This window comes from Bufo bufo, chromosome 6 (assembly GCF_905171765.1).
Source record: "Bufo bufo chromosome 6, aBufBuf1.1, whole genome shotgun sequence".
NCBI classification, from domain to species: domain Eukaryota; kingdom Metazoa; phylum Chordata; class Amphibia; order Anura; family Bufonidae; genus Bufo; species Bufo bufo.
The window spans coordinates 145,687,674-145,709,181 of NC_053394.1; the positions used below are offsets into that span (position 1 = coordinate 145,687,674).

General features: G+C 41.7%; 1 protein-coding gene across 4 annotated transcripts in view; it reads left to right on the plus strand.

Annotated features, from left to right (window-relative positions):
• Window positions 1-21,508, plus strand: part of BCAS1 (brain enriched myelin associated protein 1) — a 179,587-nt gene that overhangs the window by 127,832 nt on the left and 30,247 nt on the right. Inside the window, exons 7-12 of one of the 4 annotated variants that reach the window (XM_040437019.1) lie at window positions 467-616; window positions 3,749-3,784; window positions 5,584-5,763; window positions 17,030-17,071; window positions 17,643-17,792; window positions 20,375-20,422. In XM_040437019.1, the coding sequence (XP_040292953.1) occupies window positions 467-616; window positions 3,749-3,784; window positions 5,584-5,763; window positions 17,030-17,071; window positions 17,643-17,792; window positions 20,375-20,422 (606 nt within the window). The remainder of the gene's footprint in view (window positions 1-466; window positions 617-3,748; window positions 3,785-5,583; window positions 5,764-17,029; window positions 17,072-17,642; window positions 17,793-20,374; window positions 20,423-21,508) is intronic. The other 3 variants (XM_040437020.1, XM_040437022.1, XM_040437023.1) reach the window with 3 other exon arrangements.

Consider the following 21,508-nt stretch of genomic DNA (forward strand, 5'->3'; position numbering starts at 1 on the left):
CAGAAGTGATATTCCATAGGTGGAGCACTCATCGCTGAGACAGGCCAGTCCCTTTAAGATGTAGCAGCACTAACTCTGCTATGGAAAGGGCTGCAGCAAGACAAGTACCACATCGGACACACAGGCACATAGAGGAGCTAGTTCCCTATAACTGCAGATTCTAGTGAACATGGTGTGAAGATCCAAGGGTCTTTTGCAGATCATACAGAATACAGGGTGAGGTTTTTGGTCTTTTGCTCATAATCCTTCACATATGAAATGGATGATCGTTTCAACACTGTCCCAAAAGGTAATGTACCGGATCCTGACTGCAAAGGTCACCTAGCTTTATTCCATCAATGATCCAACCTTTTTGAAAATGTTTTTGGCCAGTGCATCATTGTTAATATGTCCAAATAAGTGACCCCTGAGATGTCTGAAAGAATAAAAAGTAACCAATGTGTCCTTCTCCACCTCTTGCCAAAAGAAAAAAGAAAATGGAGGTTTCAGGAAATCATCTTCAAAAAAGGAAAAACACAAGAGTACCGTGCACCAAACCTCCGATACGGAGGCCAAAACCCTGAAGAAGTCGGAGAGTCCCAAGTCTGGGACACTTAGCAGATTGTTTAAGCAGAAGGTTTGTAGAGAATATTAGGAAACACTGACTTACAACAGATGGTGACATCTCTCTTAGTTGGAAGGACTTTTGGGGTCCCCACAATTGACCATCTGTAAAGCAGTGTTTCTGGGTCATTCACTAATTCACTTAAGGTCATGACCCCAGCCCCATATATATGATCATTTACCATGTTAGTATTCATTATACTAATAAACCTTACCATGTTGACGACAAGCAGCTTATCTACATAAACTCACACTGGAAGTTCTGTGTCTTCTAATACAAACTAATTGCTGGTCAGATGTTGGGCTTCAACATCATTAGGAGGCACCATGTCTGCCCAGAGGCTGAAAAATGAAGTCTTCGCTTTGTTTATTAGACACTTCTGCAGAGGCTTTTGTCTAGAGAGGGAGATACCGGGTCTATCTGTGGGATAAGGTCTATGATAAGGAATCCATCATTAAATTGAAGAAAAATTGTTTGTTACAATAATCTGGAAAAACTCTTTCAAACATTTGCAAAAAAACTTTTAAAAAATCACATGTTGTACATGATATATTTCCATAAGTATTGCTGGACTTAAATTTTTAATTTAACCTGTTCTTTCCCACAACCCGATATATATGTACATCCTGGTGAACACCTGGACATTCACCCCTGTCACCTCTGACCATGGCTGTTTAACCAATATCTACGTTAATGAGAGCAGGGCAGTGTAGTCGGAGTCGTAGAGTTGCAGTCAATTTTTGTAAGGAGGCAAAAGAAATGCACCGACTTGACCAGCTTCAAAATATGAAAATATTACATTTATAATGCATAGTTTTTTATATGCATAGCTTGTTGCATATTTACTTATTTGAATTTAGGAAATTTGAATCTATGGCCTAGTTGCAGTCAATGGAGCTGAGCTTCAATCCCAAGTAATGCCACTATATCATGTATGGCGGTGTCCTTGGAAAGCTGCCAGGAGCCTGCATCGCTTACCATAGCTTCGATGAGTGCAGTGGCTTCCTGAAACAGCTGATCGGTGGGGATGCTGGCACACGAACCTCCGCTGATGTGATATTGATGATCTATCCTGAGGATAAGTCATTGTTATCTTTTCCAAAATAACCTCTTTAGCTATTATACATTAGCCAGAGTTGAGACCCATACCTATCATACATTTATGGCATATTCTATCAATACTGTAATGAATAACCAACTAATATCTGAAAGTAAATCTTTCAAAAACTTAACTACTCATGTTTTCTCCATCTGCCAATCTACCCAAACCCAATATCTTCCTCTCACTGTGTGGCACTACCATAACGCCTAGTCAGCATGCCCATTGTCTCGGTGACACTGATCTTTCCTTCACCCACTATATTCTTGCCCGCACATGCGCCTATTCCTCAAAAACATCTCTAGAATCTGCCTCTTTCTTATTGTGGAAACTTTTATCATGACCCTGATCCATTCCCGTCTCAATTACTGTAACTCGTTATTAATTGGTCTCCCCCTCACTAAATATTCCCCTCTCCAATCTATCCTGAATGCAGCAGCCATGCTCATCTATCTGTCTAACCGCTACTCCAAAGCCTCCATCCGGTGCCAGTCATTGCACTGGTTGCCCATTCAGTACAGGATTAAATTTAAACTGCTCATTCTCACCCACAAATCTCTCCACAATGCTGCACCCCTCACACACACACATCTCCTCCCCCACCTCACCTGTGTTCTATGCTCTGCAAATGATTTATGACTGACATCCTTCATAAGCCTTCCAAACCTCTCACTCCTGTCTTCAAGACTTATCCTGAGCTGCACCAGTTCTCTGGAATGCCCTACCCTAAGCAATAAGGTTAATTCACAACATCCACAGTTTTAGGCGCCCCCTAAAAACACATCTTTTTAGGCTTGCCTATCACAACCCCTGATCTAACTGTTCTCTATTCAACCCTCCCCCTCCCCTTCATCATCATTATTCTGAACCTGGAGACGTTATTTATTCGACATATATCCTATTGATATGCCATAAATGTTGGGATCATCTTTATGTAGTAACCAGCTCCAAACAGAGGCCCCCAGGGCTATCCTGCTCTTTAGATATGCCCTAGATATGCATTCCATCATAGAATTGCGTTATGGTCCATGGTAACGGAATCCATAACAAAATTCACTTTTTACCAACAAAGTGTGAACGAATTTCATAAGCGCAAATGATGACAAAGAAAACAGAATAAACAATAAAATCACAAACCAATGAACTATATATACAGTACATATTTGGTGTCCTGTAACTGTAACAACCAATACAATAAATGGCAGGACGTTTTGATGCATTTTGCTGTGAACAGAAATTTATTATAAATTTAACCCACTCTAAAAAGTACTTTTAAATTCTACAACTGGTGAAATGAAGTTGACATCGATAGTAATCAACCCGATTCCTACTCTCATTAAACTGAGGTTCTTTGGAAAATATAACACAGCTACATCGGTCAGCTGACCAGTATCCCTCAATGCGGGTTATAAGGATAAGGCTACTTTCTTACTTACTCGCGTTTGGTGCGGATCCATCATGGACGGATCCGTTCAGATAATCAGATTGTGTCAGTGAAAACGGATCCGTCTCCATTGACTTATATTGTGTGTCGTTTGGCTCAGTTTCATCAGACGGACACCAAAACGCTGCAAGCAGCGTTTTGATGTCCACCTCCAAAGTGGAATGGAGACTGAACGGACGCAAACTGATGGATTTTGAGCGGATCCTTTTCCATTCAGAATGCATTAGAATGCAAACTGATCCGTTTTGGACCGCTTGTGAGAGCCCTGAAGGGATCTCAAACGGAAAGCCAAAACGCGAGTGTGAAAGTTGACTAACTACAGGCAGTGAGGCACAAAGGACCTCAAGCCTCAGTGATTTTAATAATGCATGACCTTTTTTTAGTTTTAAACTAACCAACAAAATTGCTACATTTATTGTATCAATCGCTAATAGTGTGTAATGCTGTCATGTTCCTCTCTATAATATGTAATAACATTATCGCTAACATTGTCTAATTAATCATAACAATTATATTCACTTATAATGCATGTTTATGTACCAGAAACATTTAATTCAGTTAATTACATGAAAAATGATATATATATTTATTTCCTTCACAGTCAAAAAAAGAGGAGCAGAATACAAGCGGCAGCAAAGTAAGTCCATGTGATTGACTACATTATAAGTTTATTAACCATGCTGCCCGACCACAGATACTCATTTGGATACATGTAGGGCTACATATGTATTTGTGCAAATTATTATGTGAGATGTCTTTGGTCTGTATTTCATAAATAATACCTACAAACAATGCTGTCTTTAGCTTAGGCCTCATGTCCACGACCGTAGCTCTGGTCCAACCCATTCATTTATATGGTGCCACATGAAATCCGCACAGCATGCGGTGTGCTGTCTGCTTCCATGAGTCTGTCCTGCAAACTATAGAACATGTCCTATTCTTGTCCATTTTCAATAAAAATAGACATTTCTCCTATTGCGACTGAAAACAATGCAACATACACACAGCTGGTATCCGAATTTTGTGGCTCTGTCACCCAAAAACACATACAATCGGGTGTATGAGGCCTTATGTAATGTCCATCATATTCTTAATAAAAAAACATACAATAGAATTGAAGGTATACACAAAACAGTATTTACATATTCATGACACATCTGTACACAGCTTGTACACAAGGATAGCACGGTGACCTTGCAGAGCTGGGATCTTAGGTTCAAATCTGACTAAGGGCTCATGCACACGGCCGTTACGTGCATTGGGGACCGCAATATGCGGATTCTGAAGATGGATCCAGACCCATTCAACTGGAATGGGTCCGTGATCTGTCCGCACCGTAAGATATAGAACATGTTCTATTTTTTGTGGTGCTGAAGTCTCCGTTCCACACCGCAGTCTCCGGATTGCAGACTCATTCAAATAATTGGGTCCGCATTGTGATGCAGTGAGCGCACAACCGGTGCCCACATATTGCGGACCCACTGTTTGCGGGCCGCAATACAGGCACGGCCGTGTGCATGAGCCCTAGGGGCAACATCTACACAGAGTCTGTAGTTCTGCATGGGCTTACTCTGGGTACTCTGGTTTTCTCCAACACACCAAAGACACACTGTAGGGAGTCTAGATTGTGAGCCCCACTAGGGACAGTGGGTGATGACAGTGTCTGTAAAGCACTGTGGTCTATATCAGTGCTATATAAGCAAGAGAAATAAAGAAATATTGCCATTGTAACCCAAAAACTACTTTCACAGATGGTGGTGAGATTGAGTGATATAGATCATACGAGTGTATTACTGTAGTGCAGCGGCGGCATGAAGCGCACGGCGTCATAGCAATCAATGACGCCGTGCGCTCCTGCTCTCAGCAGGAATCCAGGCCGGGAGACCACGGACCGCTCTCAGCCGCGTGCATTCGGCTTTACTGTGTAATGTATACAACGATTCTGCTAGTCTACATAACCGTGCTAACCCTGACCACCACCTCTGATTTATTGTATGTGGTGTGTGAGGTTATGATGACCAGCTTGTGTATTATGAATTCATGAAGATTTTTTGGACATGATGCATGAGTTGTGTTTTGTGTATACATTCAGTTTTACAGGTTTTTTTTATAAATCGCCTGATTATTATCTGGGGCTGTCACTATGTATTCAGAGCCTGTACTGGCAGCCACTATTATGTGAGGACACAATCCTATATCACACTGCTGTGCCTGATTATTAAACAATCATTGTTCAGTTCCTGCCCCGTTCTCCAGTCATTATGTGTCATATCAAAAAGAGCCAGGCACCAGTGGCCTCTGTGACACAGATATTACAGTCTATGATAGATACAAGTTATTTAACAGTATTAATATTAATCCTCTAATGCCTGTCTGTTGATATATTTAATACTCTTGTACTAAACACTCTTTACTAACCACTAATCTTTGTTGTAGGATGTGCTAGAAAAGTCTGTTGTGTCTGTGTCTGTAAACTCAGAGAAGTCGCCCCCAGAACAGGTATTAATTCAGGACCCCAAATCCTCTGATGTCCCAACACAGATCACAGCCTCAGAAGAGGAAGGCAAAGCTGCTAAAGTGTCCACAGCCCCCCGACCCAAGCTATTCTGGAGGAAGGTCAGTGCAATGAGATATAACCTGGTAACAGTATATTCCATGGGCGTTCCAACAATATCACAGGCACACTTCAGCATTGTTAAAATGATTTAAAGGTCATTATTTGTACACAATAATTGTGAATTTATGAAATATTATCAAAATGAAAACAGATCTCAAAAGGAGCGGGGGAGGGAAAATGACAACTGCAATGGACACATTTCTGGTTTACAAAAATAGTTGGCACGGTTCAAGCTTTTTCAGCCACTGAATTCTATAAAAGGGTTTACATTGTAATTGAAGTTTACATAGACCAGAAAGGGGTTATCCAAGTTTTTTTTTGTTCTCTGTAAGTTTCTAATGTAAGGGGTTTTCAATTCACTTACTTCATCTACAGTGTCCGAGTTCTCCTAGTTAGCTGAGCGTCACATGACCTGTGCTGTCAGCTTCTTTTCTTCCATGTGCAAGTCTGAGGGAGCAGGAGGAGCAGGTCTGCCTCTGTGCACTGAACGTCACGCCCCCTGCGCTGCCCAATCTGCTGGCTGAGCTGTCTGCCCTGTGTCTCCCCTTATACTGGTTTAACCCTTTCTACCATAAGCAGCACATACTCAGGGCTGGAGGCTCTGCCTCATGTACTAAGCAGCTGCAGAGTTTCCTCTCTCTTCTCCAGGCAGTGAAGAGACAAATGCTGTGCACAGGATCTTCTCTCCCTCCTCACCCTGCAGACACAGAGCTGACAAAGACTGGAGGAGTTCTCTCCTCTCTACTCTTCTGTTGGCTGTGAGGAAGTGTCTGCGATGCACTGCACAAGAACAGGTAGGGGAAAGATCCTGTGTATCAGCAATGTCATTGTACTGTACAGATGGAACTTGTAGTCCCACACATACAACATGAGTATCCCAGCAATCAGACTGTAGAAAGGGCAACAATTTTATACACTCCTTTTGCAGAGTAGAGGGAGGGGAAAGGCAGTCTTTGTTTACACTCACAAATATTAATGAGAAAACCCTCAGAGATTGTTGTTACACGCCCACACAGCTCTGCAATTGCATGTAAACAAAGGGCCAGAAAAGAACTAAGTACATGAGTAAGTATATATTTTTTTCCCCCTAAAACATGTATATATTGCTGACTATCAGATTTACAGTGCTTTATTATTATAATTTTTTTTACATAACTTGGACAACCCCTTTAAGGCAAGACAATCGCTTGCTTGTCATTTACATGCAGCGATCTCCTCCGTAGTATGAGGAGCAATCACTAATGCCATTGTTCATCCCCATACAGAATCATTGTTTGCCAGCACCAGAGGCTGTTTAAACACCACGATCTTCTGCTGGCAAACAATGATTTAGGTGACCGCATCAACGTTCCTATAAGGCTACTTTTGCATTTGCGGCAGCAGGGTCCGGCAGGCTGTTCCGGTGGGGGAAGGGCCTGCTAGAGCTGTGCTAACACTAGCCCACCGTGCCGCTGGAAGTCCGCTCTGGCCCAATTCACTGAAATGGGGATGGGTTGGAGGTCCGACAGCAGCACGGCAAACAAGCAGAGAGGCGCCGGGACAAGAACCACAGCGGACTTCCGGTGGCACGGTGGGCTAGCGTTAGCACGAATCTGGCAGGCTGTTCCCCCGCTGGAACAGCCTGCTGGACCCTGCTGCCACAAGTGTGAAAGTAGCCTTACCCGATGAACTAACGTCTTACTCGTTCATTGGGTAGTGAGCGGTACCATTGCCCTACCAGATTATTGCTAAATAGAGCTTGTTAGAGATAATATGCCCAATGCTTGGGCAGTGGAAAGGGACTTTAAGCCATATTATTACACGTTCTCTCTCTTAGGTCAGTTAGGATCATTACTATATTTCAAGAATGTGATATGTTAGAATAATAGAGTCAATGATTCATCTAAGTTTTATTTCTTTTATCACATTCCCTCTATCTCAGGTTTATATACAGGCGGTTAGTATTTGGTAGCAATAGATTGTCTAACTTGGGTCAAACATGCTGTGTAGTCTTCTTAGAAAAAGTTGCTGGAATTTTGGTCCATTCCGTTTGACAGATCTGGTGTCAGGTTTGTAATCCTCCTTGCTTGCACACACATTTCCATTTCATCTCATACATTTTCTATGAGGTTGAGGTCACCACGGCTTTGTGATGGCCACTCCATTACCTTCTTAAAGGGAACCTGTCACCGGGATTTTGTGTATAGAGCTGAGGACATGGGTTGCTAGATGGCCACTAGCACATCCGCAATATCCAGTCCCCATAGCTCTGTGTGCTTTTATTGTGTATAAAAACCGATTTGATACATATGCAAATTAACCTGAGATGAGTCAGAGCTTGAAAATATGACTCTTCTCTGGTCACACAAGTAAGATATGACTCTTTAATGTTAATTTGCATATGTATCAAATCGGTTTTTTTACACAATAAAAGCGCAGAGAGCTATGGGGACTGGGTATTGCGGATGTACTAGTGGCCATCTAGCAACCCATGTCCTCAGCTCTATACACAAAATCCCTGTGACAGGTTCCCTTTAAGCCATTTTGACAGAATGTTCGAAGTATGCTTGGATCAGTGACCATTTGGAAGACCTATTTGTGCCTAAGGTTTAACTTCATGGCTGATTTTTTTCAGACCTGGCTTCAATAACACCACATAATATTCTTTAATCATAATGTTATCTATTTTGTGAAGTCCACGAGTCCCTCATGCTTCATGGTTGGGATGGATTTCTTTGGCATGCAGCCTCACCCTTTTTTCTCCATACAAACTGTTCCATTTTGTTTCATTAGACCAAAAAGTAAGATCTTAGTCCCCATGTGCAGTTGCAACCTGTAACCTGCCCTTTCTATGGTGGTTTTGGAGCAATGGCTTCTTTCTTGCTGAGCGGCTTTTCAGGTCATGCCGATATAGGACACGTTTTACTGTTTATATACTCTTTTATCTGTTTTCTTCAACATCTTCACAAGGTTGTTTGCTGTTCTTCTTGGATTGATTTTAAATTTTTATACCAAAATATGCTCATCTTTAGGAGACAGAAAGTAACTCCTTGCGCGATATGATGGCTGCATGGTCCGCTAGTGTTTAAGCTTGCATAATATGATTTTAGCACATGAATGAGATACCTTCAGCCATTTTTAAGTTGCTACTAAGGATATGTACCAGACTTGTGGAGATCTACAATTCTTTTTCTGATGTCTTGCCTGATTTATTTTGATTTTACCCTGTCTGACAAAGAGGCATGTAGGCCTTGAAGACAGACCTTGAAATACTGCCACAGGTATACCTCCAGTTAACTCAAATGATGTCAACTAGCTTATTAGAATCTTAAGGCCCCTTTCACACAGGCGAGAATTCCGCGCGGGTGCAATGCGTTCAGCTCACGCATTGCACCCGCACTGAATCCGGACCCATTCACTTCAATGGGGCTGTGCACATGAGCGGTGATTTTCACGTATCACTTGTGCGTTGCGTGAAAATCGCAGCATGTTCTATATTCTGCGTTTTTTACGCAACGCAGGCCCCATAGAAATTAATGGGGCTGCGTGAAAATCGCAAGCATCTGCAAGCAAGTACATGGTTGCTAAGAGATGATGTTAGTAAATTGATTAAAGTCAATTTACTGTATTATTTTCCATTATAACATGGTTATAAAGGAAAATAATAGCATTCTTAATACAGAATGCTTAGTAAAATGTTGCTTGAGGGGTTAAAAAATTAACTCACCTCATCCACTTGATCGTGCAGCCGTTTTCGTCTTCTTTCTTCTTCTTTGAGGACCTGCAAAAGGACCTTTGATGACGTAATCACGCTCACCACGTGGTAAGCACGGTGACGTCAGCGCAGGTCCTGCTGAATGAAGATAGAAGTGGATGAGGTGAGTTAATTTATTTTTATTTTTTAACCCCTCAAGCAACATTTTACTAAGCATTCTGTATTAAGAATGTTATTATTTTCCCTTATAACCATGTTATAAGGGGAAATAATAACATCTACACAACACGGAACCCAAACTTTAGTGAAGAAGTTCGGGTCTAGGTACCACATTCAGTTTTTTATCACGTGCGTGCAAAACGCATTTCACCCGCGCGATAAAAACAGAACAATGCAATCGCAGTCAAAACTGACTGAAATTGTGTGCGCACTCGCAACAGTTTCCCGCAATGCACCCGAAGCAAATCTAGGACACCCATGTGAAGGGGGCCTAAGGCAAGGGCTACACGGTGACACCTGTCGCAGCCAGGATCGCTGAGCAGCAGTGACCCCATAGAAACGAATGGGATCGCCGCGGCAGTCGCAAGAAATCCAGCCGTGTTGGATTTCTAGCGATTGCCGCAGCAATCCCATTCATTTCTATGGGATGACCGCTGCTCAGCGATCCTGGCCGCGACAAGTGTCGTGCAACCGGTGTTGCCGTGTAGCCCTTGCCTAAAGAAACTGCATGGTTTTCTGTAATTTTTCAAGGCTGAGTTCACATCAAAGTTTAGCTTTCTGTTCTTCTGAGAAAAAGATAGAGAGAGAAAAAAAAAAAGGAAAAAAACGGATCCTGTTGCATCAGTTGTCTGAGATCCTGTTGCATCCATTTCTGTCTAAGATCCGTTTTTTTTTTTTATGGGAAAAAAGTCCTGCATACAAATTGCGGATCCGCAAAAAAAAATGGATGACATCCGTATGCCATCCGTTTTTGTTTTTTTTGCGGATCCATTGTAACAATGGCTAAAACAGACAAGAATAGGACATGTTCTATTTTTTTTGCGGGGCTACGGAACGGACATAATGATGCAGACAGCACACGGTGTGCTGTCCGCATTTTTTGCGGACCCATTGAAATGAATGGGTCCGCATCCTATCCGCAAAAAAACGGAATGGATACGGAAACAAACAACGTTCGTGTGCATGAGGCCTTAGTTAACCCTTTCATGACCAAGGGTCATTGATGCCCTAATGTCCAGGTCAAAATTTATAAATCTGACATGCGTCACTTTATGTGGTAATAGCTTTGGAACACTTTTACTTATCCAAACCATTCTGAGATTGTTTTCTCGTGACATATTGTACTTCATGATAGTCATATATTTGAGTCAATATATTTCACCTTTATTTATGAAAAAATCCAAAATGTACCCAAAATTTTGAAAAATTCACAATTTTACAAATTTACTTAACATTTCCCATATGTCTACTTTATGTTGGCATCATTTTGGAAATGTCATTTTATTTTTTTAGGACGTTAGAAGGCTTAGAAGTTTAGAAGCAATTCTTAAAATTTTTAAGAAAATTTCCAAAACCCACTTTATAAGGACCAGTTCAGGTCTGAAGTCACTTTGTGGGGCCTACATAGTGGATACCCCCATAAATGACCCCATTGCAGAAACTACACCCCTCAAGTTACTCAAAACTGATTTTACAAACTTTTTTAACCCTTTAGGTGTTCCACAAGAATTAAAGGAAAATGGAGATGAAATTTCTAAATTTCACATTTTTGGCAGATTTTCCATTTTATTGCATTTTTTTATTTAACACATTGAGGGTTAACAGCCAAACAAAACTCAATATTTATTACCCTGATTCCGCGGTTTACAGAGACACCCCACATGTGGTCGTAAACTGCTGTACGGGCACACGGCAGGGCGCAGAAGGAAAGGAATGCCATACGGTTTTTGGAAGGCAGATTTTGCTGGATTGGTTTTCTGAACGCCATATGTTTTTTATTTTTCTGCCGATCGTCTTGTGCAAGGGCTCGTTTTTTGCAGAAAGTGTTGAGGTTTTAATTGGTACCATTTTTGGGTACATAGGATTTTTTGATCATTCATTATTACACTTTATATGGCAAGGTGACCAAAAAATTGGCTGTTTTGGAACAGCTTTCATTTATTTATTTTTACAGCGTTCATCTGAGGAGTTAGGTCATGTGATAGTTTTATAGAGAAGATCGTTACGGACGTGGCAATACCTAATATGTATACTTTTTATTATTTATTTAAGTTTTACACAATAATAGCATTTCTGAAACCAAAAAAATTATGTTTTAGTGTCTCCATAGTCTGAGAGCCATAGCTTTTATATTTTTTGGGCGATTGTCTTAAACAGGGTATCATGTTTTGCGGGATGAGGTGACGGTTTAATTGGTACTATTTTGGGGGTCATAAGCCTTTTTTATCGCTTGCTGTTGCACTATTTGTGATGTAAGGTGACAAAAATAGCTTTTTTTGGCACAGTTTTTTTTTTTTTTTTTAATAGTGTTTATCGGACTGGGTCTATCATGTGATATATTTATAGAGACGGTCATTACAGACGCGGTGACACCTAATATGTGTATTTTATTTTTTTATAGGAAAAGGCAATTTCTTTTTTTAATTTACATTTTTATTTATTTATTTATTTTTCATTTTTATTATTTTCACTTTCCTTTTTTAATAAGTCCCTCTTGGATCATGAAGATCCAATGGGGCTGATGGCTGTACTATACTTTGCAATGCTCTTGCATTGCAAAGTATAATACTATTAGATGCCCTGTAGGTGGCAGCACCGGATGCCTTTGCCATGGCAACCGGACGCCTTTGCAAAGCGTCCAGTTGCCATGGCAACCATCGGGCGCTGCTATCAGCGCTGCAGCACCGATGGTTCAGAGAGGGAGCTCCCTCCCTCTATTAACCCCATGGATGCTGCAACCGCGGCATCTATGGGGTTACAGCAGAGTGTCAGCATAGAGCTGACACTCGCTGCTGATGGCGGCGGCTCAGGAATGGAGCCGCCGCCATCACACACAGCGGGGGCACAGGATCGGGGGCAGCGCTGGAATGGGGGGGGGGTATTGGGGTACGGCGGCTAACCTTGAGGGTGAGGGAGGCTGGGGCAGGAGGGGCAGGGAGACAGCATGGGGCGGACCGCATCAGGGAGGGACTACATGAATATGGATCGGGCGGGGGAACTACTTCATCAGGGGCAGGCGCGCACAGGGGGGTGTTGGAGGAGCACAGATCGGGGGCACAGGAAGGGGGCACAGATTGGGGGCCACAGAGACACTACCTGATTTCAGGCTGTGATCTGCAGAGCGCAGATCAGAGCCTGAAACCGGCATTTTTTCCACTGCCGCGATCCGATTGGTTAGTCTGCACAGACTAACCAATCGGATCGATTGTCTGCAAGGGGCCACTCTGATTGGTCCCTTGCCGGCATTACTGAACTGTATGCTGTCCGTGACAGCAGCAGTGCGGGGGCAGAAGCTTTAATCCAAGCGCTTTGCAGCGCTTGGATTAAAGAACTGTCTTGACGTTTATAGACGTGATAGCTGCACGGGGCATGTGCAGCTATCACGTATATATACAGATTGCAGTCGGGAAAGGGTTAAAGACACAGTCAACTTGGTTATACTTCTGAACCACTGGGAATGTGATAAAAGAAATAAGAGCCGAAATAAAACATTTTCTCTAGTATTATATATGGTGGTGATCTGGTATATTGTATACTATATATTGGTGATCTGGTATATTGTATACTATATATTAAGGCTGGGAGATTAATCAAATTAATGCAATTAATATGCCTGTTTTGATTCTGGCGATGTCAGTTTTTTGCTGAAACACCATAATGATTTTTTCCAAAATGGCGCTTGCGCATTTGCTGATTGTTTTTTTTTCCCTATCCCCCGGTTTTGTTTGGCGCTGCCGGGGAGTTTTTGGGAGGAATTAACCTTTGGCATGAAGAAGGAGGGGAGGAAGGGGGGAGGAGCCTCCTCCCCGACCTCTTCGTTTACAGGAGGAAAGCATTTTGGCTGTGCTGCTGCTCACATCCATTCTGCCTCTGCAGGGGAAGGGGCTACTGTGGGACAGTGTTGAATGTATGGAGTGGGCTACTGCAGTGAGCATGCGCCATACACGGCGGGTGCCAGCTGTATAATACAGCAGTGAAATAATACAGCAGTGAAATTGCGGTGCTCTGATCGGTTACCGGGGCAGCTTGGATGGTAAGCTCCCTGCTAAGCTGTGCATGAGGCACAACTCAGTAGGAAGCACGTCACAATTGCATTCACCCTAATAGAATCTCTATTAGGATGAATGGGATCAAATATATAAACAATAAAAAAAGTAAACGTATCAGGTATTGTTGCGTGCAAAAATGTCTGAAATATTAAAATGTTTTTACCATTTTTTTTTGTCAAGCCCCCCCCCCCAAAAAAAAAAAAAGAAATCGAACAACAGTGATCAAAAATTGTACCAATAAAAACTACAGTTCGTCCTACAAAAAACAAGCCCTCATACAGCTCTGTAGATGGAAATATACAAAGGTTATGGCTGTCAGAAAATGGCAATGCAAAGGTTTTCATTTTTTTTTTTAAGTAAAGCAAAAAAAAAAACTATACAAGTTTGGTATTGCTGTATTCGTATTGAGCCGCAGTATAAGGACATCATGTCAAATCCCCCCCAAAACTTGACACGATTGTTTTTCTTTTCCATTTAACCCCACAAAGAATTTTAGTATATGTTGAAAAGTCATTTCTATAAAGAAGATTATTTATTGAATTGTGTCTTGGTATTCTTTTTTTTTTTTTCAGTTTAATTAACAAAAATAATCGAGATTCAAATCGAAAGTTGTCCATAGGGCAGAAAAAAAGTCAAGATTTAATTTTTTGGGCAAAATCGCCCAGCCCTACTGTATGTAGTAGTGATCCTAAGTGAGAAGGGAATGTGTACTAGGATTAAATGTCAAAAATTGTGAAAAACTGAGTTTTAGTGAATACAACTGAGGTGTATGTAAACGTATGACTTCAACTGTACATGTACAAATGTCATTTACTGCATATGCACGGTAAGTGGCGAAGAGAAGATTTTATTCCAACTTCCAGTATGTGAAATTCTTTTGTGCTTTCTGAGTAGCACTGACATAATAATCACCCATGTAGACAAGAGAAGACTGGATTATAGGTCAGAACAATCATTGTATTGTATTTGCTATGAGATTTCTGTGTGCTGCTCCTTGGCCTGTTCACGTGACATTTGTTTTCAAGCTACCCAAAAATTTGAAAGATGTGTCAACACTTTTTTTTTAAACTAAAAATCTATGGTGGGATAATGATGATAAATTACAGGAAATGATGCTGTATGACTAGGACATGCCATCACTTCCTCATCAATGGGGGGCCAACTGCTTGAATTCCCACCGATTATGAGAATGAAGGAGCTGCAGAGGTACAATATTCATCGATTTTCCAGGCACAGAAATGCTCTTGTTCTCTTGAGTAGAGCGGTGTTGTAGCTGGGAGTGTGGCTGTGCAGTCCCAGGGCACATCTGTCCCATCGTTTTAAGATTTCTAAAGCTTAATAATGTTTGGAATATCCTAGCAATACACCTAAAACTAGAAAGTTTTGCTTTGTTAGCACCAAAACATGCTTAGTACAATGTTCCTATCACTTTCCATGCTTTGAGGACACCTAAATATTCATCTTTGAATTTACAGGATAAGTTGATCATATTCCCCATGTAGGCCTGATATACACGACCGTTGCCATAGAAGGTCCTCAAACCATGGATCTGTTCCTCCGCATTTTTGTGCTTCTGTGATACTGCATCCGTGTTGTTTCCATGTGTCATAGGTTTTTTGCGGACTATTGACTTGAATAGGTCCACAGGCCACAGTTTGCCCAAGAATAGGACATGGATGTGGACCATACATGTGCTGTCCATTTTTTATGTGGACTGCATAGAGATGAGTGGGAAAGGCATCCGAACTGCAAAAAAATGTGGATGGGATGCTGATCCCAAATACGGCTGTGAGCATGAGCCCTTATAGTGTAAACAGTTTTAGTAGAGCTTGTGTAAGTTTTGAAGACGGAAACCAACAAGTTTCATATTCTCAATTATTGGGGCTTATTTTTTAGCAGGATCATAGATACATGATACAATGTTAAATTTGAGACAGATATGCTGTGCAGTATATACAACGGGGGTCATTTATCAAGACGCCAGTCTTAATAACCTCTGTGCTGGGGGTGGGTCCGCTGAAGTTATGTAGAGGCGCCGGCCTTTACATAATTTCGGCGCACCCCCACTGGTCTAAATTTATGGCAGCTTCCTTGCTGACAGATTTAGAACATTTTCTACACCTAAAACAGGCGTAGAAAATGATAAATGAGATGGGCCTGGCAGCCTGCCCACGCCACGTCCCATTTTTAGACCTGACATGAGCAGGGAAAAGTTGCAGATTGTGGTGCAAATATTATCCCTACACTCACCCTAAATAAATCCTTAGCCCAGGGACGTCCCCTGAGGGTGGAGACTCCCTGTCCTCGTACCTGGACTGACTGCCCTACGTACACCCTGCTCTCAGTGAACAGTAACACGGTACCCCGTGAAAACGACGAGTATTTTCTGTGTCACAGGTGGATAATATACCTGTATAGACAACAGCCCATGTAGATGCTAAATAAAAAAAACAAGTGGTTTGAAGGGGTGGGTATCCCCTTTAGCACCACGCGAATAGGCCCAAAGGAGCGTCGTATTATAAATACGCTCCCGGGCTAGTTCGCACAAAACCCCGACGCGTTTCCCCTATTTCTAGGTTCATCATGGGGTCAACAAACAGACATGGGTAAACCGTCATCAAGATGGTAATAATAGTTGATATACTCAAGATACAGATGGAGGACGCAGGACTAGAGACGCTGATAGTAATATGTGTGTAGGACCAAGGGGATCATTTGATATATCCTACTTAGTATCCTAGACGGTTAGATAAGCCTGGAACCCATTGAGATGAGGGCCAACATAGCATCCACACGCTGTAAAAATATATAGTATAAACGCTCCATTGCATATCAAAATCATTGCTTGGATTGAATTCAAGGGTCCTTACTCACATTACTTGCGTCCTGGTGTCATCCTGTACCTCCAGATGCTCACATACTCAGTTACTAACCTTCCTAAGTACCCCATCCTCAGCTGTATCAAATTGGCGCTCATTGAGACGCCGGACAAGCCACTTCCGGTTTCGGAACACGTCCGATGTGACAAAGAAGTGACATGTTCATTCCTGGTGCAGATTCCGTACCAAGTGCACGCCCAAAAACGATTTAAATTTTTTTTTTTCAGTACAGAAACAACTGTGAACATATCCTAAGATTGATTTCATTTTCTTGTTGGACAAATCATTATTCTTTTTATTTGCTTTATGACTAAATGCCTTACAACTGTTACCAAACCTGAAGCTTGATTGTTTTGTCATACTTCTATTTACTACGTTTTAAGCATTTATTAACAAAAATTTCTAACATTTAACTTTTCTTCAGTCTTTTAAGGGAGAACCACAACCAAATAAACCCCAGCAGAATGTAAGTTCATTGTATTACAGAGGGTGATTTATGGAGGAGGACTGAAGGATTTTATTGTCAGGTCCCCCCTCGACCGTATTATACATAGTGACAGTATATCCAATATATATGTGTAGGAAATGGATGAAGCGGCTGCCTGGCCTGGTCTGAGAGAGTGATCTTCTAGACTAGCCGCAGAGGTGAAGGTTGCACGGGAGGGATACCTGGGGGGAGGGGGGGCCTTCAAAAACTTGCTGTGGGGCCCAGTCAGTTCTAGTTACATCAATGATTTGTGCCATCACCATGGACCACATAAAACATGATCACTAATGTATTTATGGTGTTTCAATGCATATTAAGATGTGTGATAAGCTATACATTACATATACAATACATGTTATAGTCATTTTTTCATATGCTAATTAAAGTAACCACCAAACAGCCAGGTTGGTTATATGTTTCAGATCATCTGAGACATGCAATGTAGTGTTTCCATCTTACAGGCATGCAGTAGAATATCCAAACCCCTCAATGGCAACTATTAATAATTAATCATTAATCAACCATAACTGATCATTCGTCCATGTTGTAGGGTGTGGAGGAGCAATCTGTGTCTGTAGCCTCAACCCCAGAGCAGATTTCAGTCCAGGACACTAAATCTCCAGACTCAAATGTCCAACCCACTGAGAACGAGAAACCCATGGTGGAGCCATCTTCTCGCTCTGTTCCTTTCTGGAGGAAGGTTGGAAATATCTAGTGTTTTGTACATGGGTTGTCTGCTGGTTTATCTTCCATACAAAACTTTGGCTTACGTACTCTGCAATCTTTACTGTTTTTCCAACCTCTCTGCAATAGGCCAGACCTATCTGTGGTACACTGCTGATAGACTGCACCGTTCTTCTATTTCTTTTATTTCATGTTCACACCATTTTATCTTATTTACTGGTTCTAAAGGTCTGTGTTGATTAATATCATTAAAATATGATTAATATCATATCTTTATAGCAGTCTGAGATCAGTTTTTCTGGTTCAGAGCTCCAAATTCCCTGCAGTGATATAGAAGGACATATACTATTCTGTATGCCTGCAGCCGTCACTAGAGAGAGTTTAGGAATATATACTGTAAATATATGTTAGGAAATGAATCAATACAGTAAGTAAAGACATGATTATAAAAGGTGGAGAATTCACTTTAAAAGGTTGTTGTTTCCAGTTTGCATCCATATGCTTTAAAATAATCATTTATAAAAGTAGCTGTAATTTTGTAATGTATTTCTTTTATCTTTTTTGATCTTCCATTCTTGGCTGCAGTCACATGACCATGTCCATGCTGCTCTTTAATTTTTTCTGTGATGTTATGTCCATGGGTGTGTCCAGGGATAGGGGAGTGTCTATGTAACTAGCTGAGTGGGAGGGGCTATAAACTAACCGGGTGTTGTTAGGGGCGATGCTGAAGCTGTCGTAGAGAAAGGAGAAGTACATCATGGGTTTGGTTGGATACAACAACAGGAAGTGCTACATACATGCATACTTAACAACATTTGAGTTGGTAAAATCGGAGCATATAAGCCCCACGCCCCAGACCAGACCAGAAACACCCACTTGTGTGCAGGGTTTGTGTTAGCCCCGTCCGTTTTTCAGCCCAGCACAGCGCAAATTTGCTGTGATTGTCTATGAAAATCAGGGACGGTCCCTGCAAATTCAGGGCAGTTGGCAGCTATGTACAGGATGTGAACAAACCAGAGTGAATTGTTTACATGGTGAAAAGGAGAAACCAAAATGAAAGGAAGAATGGAGAAGATGCTAAGTGACTACACAAGCATATCTGTTAAAACCATGCTTGAGAGCTTGAAAACATATCAAAGTAACATCCACCACAGGAAGGCTTCACTACCTGCATAGATGGTGATTCTTTCCTGTAAGAGCAGTCACATTAGGGAACTCAGCTGTTGTGGTGATTCATTTGTTCAAAGAATTTAAATCGGTTGGCCACCTTATCAAATTTTTTCTGAAGTGACCTACTCACATAACATTATAATAAAATCTTCCCCCATATCTGGCCCCTTGTTTATGTACAGTCTCTTCACTGAGTGGACACCACTCCCATGCGGAACATTGCCGTTGATGGAAGGGCATGTGACCAGACCCATTTATCAGTGGTTTCCGTTGGAAAACACTGCACATGCACCAGTTTATAATGCTGTGTGCAGTGTTATTCAGGCCGCCAGCAGTGCACAGCTCTGGTCACATGGCCCTCCATCAGTGACCATGTTCTGGATGGGAGCGATGTACAGTCAGTGAAGAGACTATACTGAACAAGGCGGTGGGACTTCACATATGTGGATATCAGGGCAGATTCCCTCATAATATTATAAGTCACTTATAGTGCTACTTGCAGCACTTCTGGAAAAATAAGATAAGCTTGCCAACTCCTTTATCAGGGGTCTAGATGCATGGCACATTGCCTTCGTGCAGCCTGAGGCAAAAATTGAACCCCCCCCTCCCATTCCAAATTCTTGACCTAACCCCTTCCCTCCAGCCAGAGGTGTAACTTGACCCGCATGCACTTTCTATAATACCAGTGTCTTCTTATGTGGCACAAGGGTCTTTGGGCCCCCTCAGGCTCCTGGGCCCGGGGGCGACTGCTACCTCTGCACCCCCTATAGCTACTCCCCTGGATGTAACATTACAGTGTATCAGGATATGCCACCAATGTCAGATAGGTGCTAGTCCCACCTCTTTGACGCACTCCTGTCTCCAAAGCAGGCCTCCCACAGTGAAGGACATCGCACCACATAAGCGCAACCACCCTCCATTTCCCATTACGAGAATTCCAAAAATAGGCAAGTGCTGGCTCGACTACTTCCAGCAGCCCTATACCAGTGAATAGAGGTGGCCGTGCTTGCATGGTGTGCTCTCCATTCACCTCTATGGAACTTCAGATAATAGCTTGGACCTGCACCTATCTGACATTGATGGAATATTCTAGCAAGAATATAACACTTCAAGTTGTCTACAGATTCTTTTACACTTGTGCTATCTATTTCCATTCTGCTACGTTAGAGGAGCAGAACAAAAATGGCACATAACTTAACCGAACAAAGCCGAACCGACGCCATTAAATACAGTGGTATCTGTTCAGTTTCCGTTTTTTTTGTAGGAAAAAAGTCCTGCATGCAGAACTTTTTTCCCACTGGTTTTGACATAATCTGTGAAGGAGGCCCCGAACAAAGCCTCTGACGCAGATGTGGACTCAGCCTTATATCTGTCACGTGTATACTAACATTTTAACTCTTTTATTAATGTATTAATACTTGTTTCTAGTCTTTTAAAGGAGATCCCCAGCCTCGTATAAATCAAGACAATGATAAGGTACACCATTCCTTCATTAAGGAAATAAACAGCACAAAGGCAACTGATTTTATGCAGCATGGATACTATCTGTATTGTCATTATGAAAGTACTATTTTCTGTATTACCTGTATCTCCAAAGCCAAAATCTGGTTGAAGCTCTGTGCCGGTGCCGGCATGAAGTAGTGGTCACATGATGTGTCCATAACCACCACATTTACATAGAGTCCTGATCTGCACAGATGTGGAGGACTTTGGATTCATACAGACTGAATACCTAAAACTAATTAATTCTATTATTACTGGTGTATTTGCTCTAGTACTATTCCTGTATATACTGATTGTACAGCCAGTTAGCTTTTGCATGTCATGTACATCATTTTTTGCGCCAATCATAAACACTAATTATGTGTTTAACTATTTGTTGTACTACAGTGGATATAAAAAGTCTACACACCCCTGTTAAAATGTCAGGTTTCTGTGATGTAAAAAAAAGAGACAAAGATAAATCATTTCAGAACTTTTTCCACCTTTAATGTGACCTATAAACTGTACCACGCAATTGAAAAACAAACTGAAATCTTTTAGGTAGAGGGAAGAAAAAATATAAAAATAAAATAATATGGTCGCATAAGTGTGCACACCCTTAAACTAATACTTTGTTGAAGCACCTTTTGATTTTATTACAGCACGCAGTCTTTTTGGCACATTTTGACTTGGCAAGATTTGCCCACTCTTCTTTGCAAAAACACTCCAAATCTGTTAGATTGCGAGGGCATCTCCTGTGCACAACCCTCTTCAGATCACCCCACAGATTTTCAATCGGATTCAGGTCTGGGCTCTAGCTGGGCCATTCCAAAACTTTAATCTTCTTCTGGTGATGCCATTCCTTTGTTGATTTGGATGTATGCTTTGGGTCGTTGTCATGCTGAAAGATGAAGTTCCTCTTCATGTTCAGCTTTCTAGCAGAAGCCTGAAGGTTTTGTGCCAATATTGACTGGTATTTGGAACTGTTTATAATTCCCTCTAGATTAACTAAGGCCCCAGTTCCAGCTGAAGAAAAACAGCCCCAAAGCATGATGCTGCCACCACCATGCTTCACTGTGG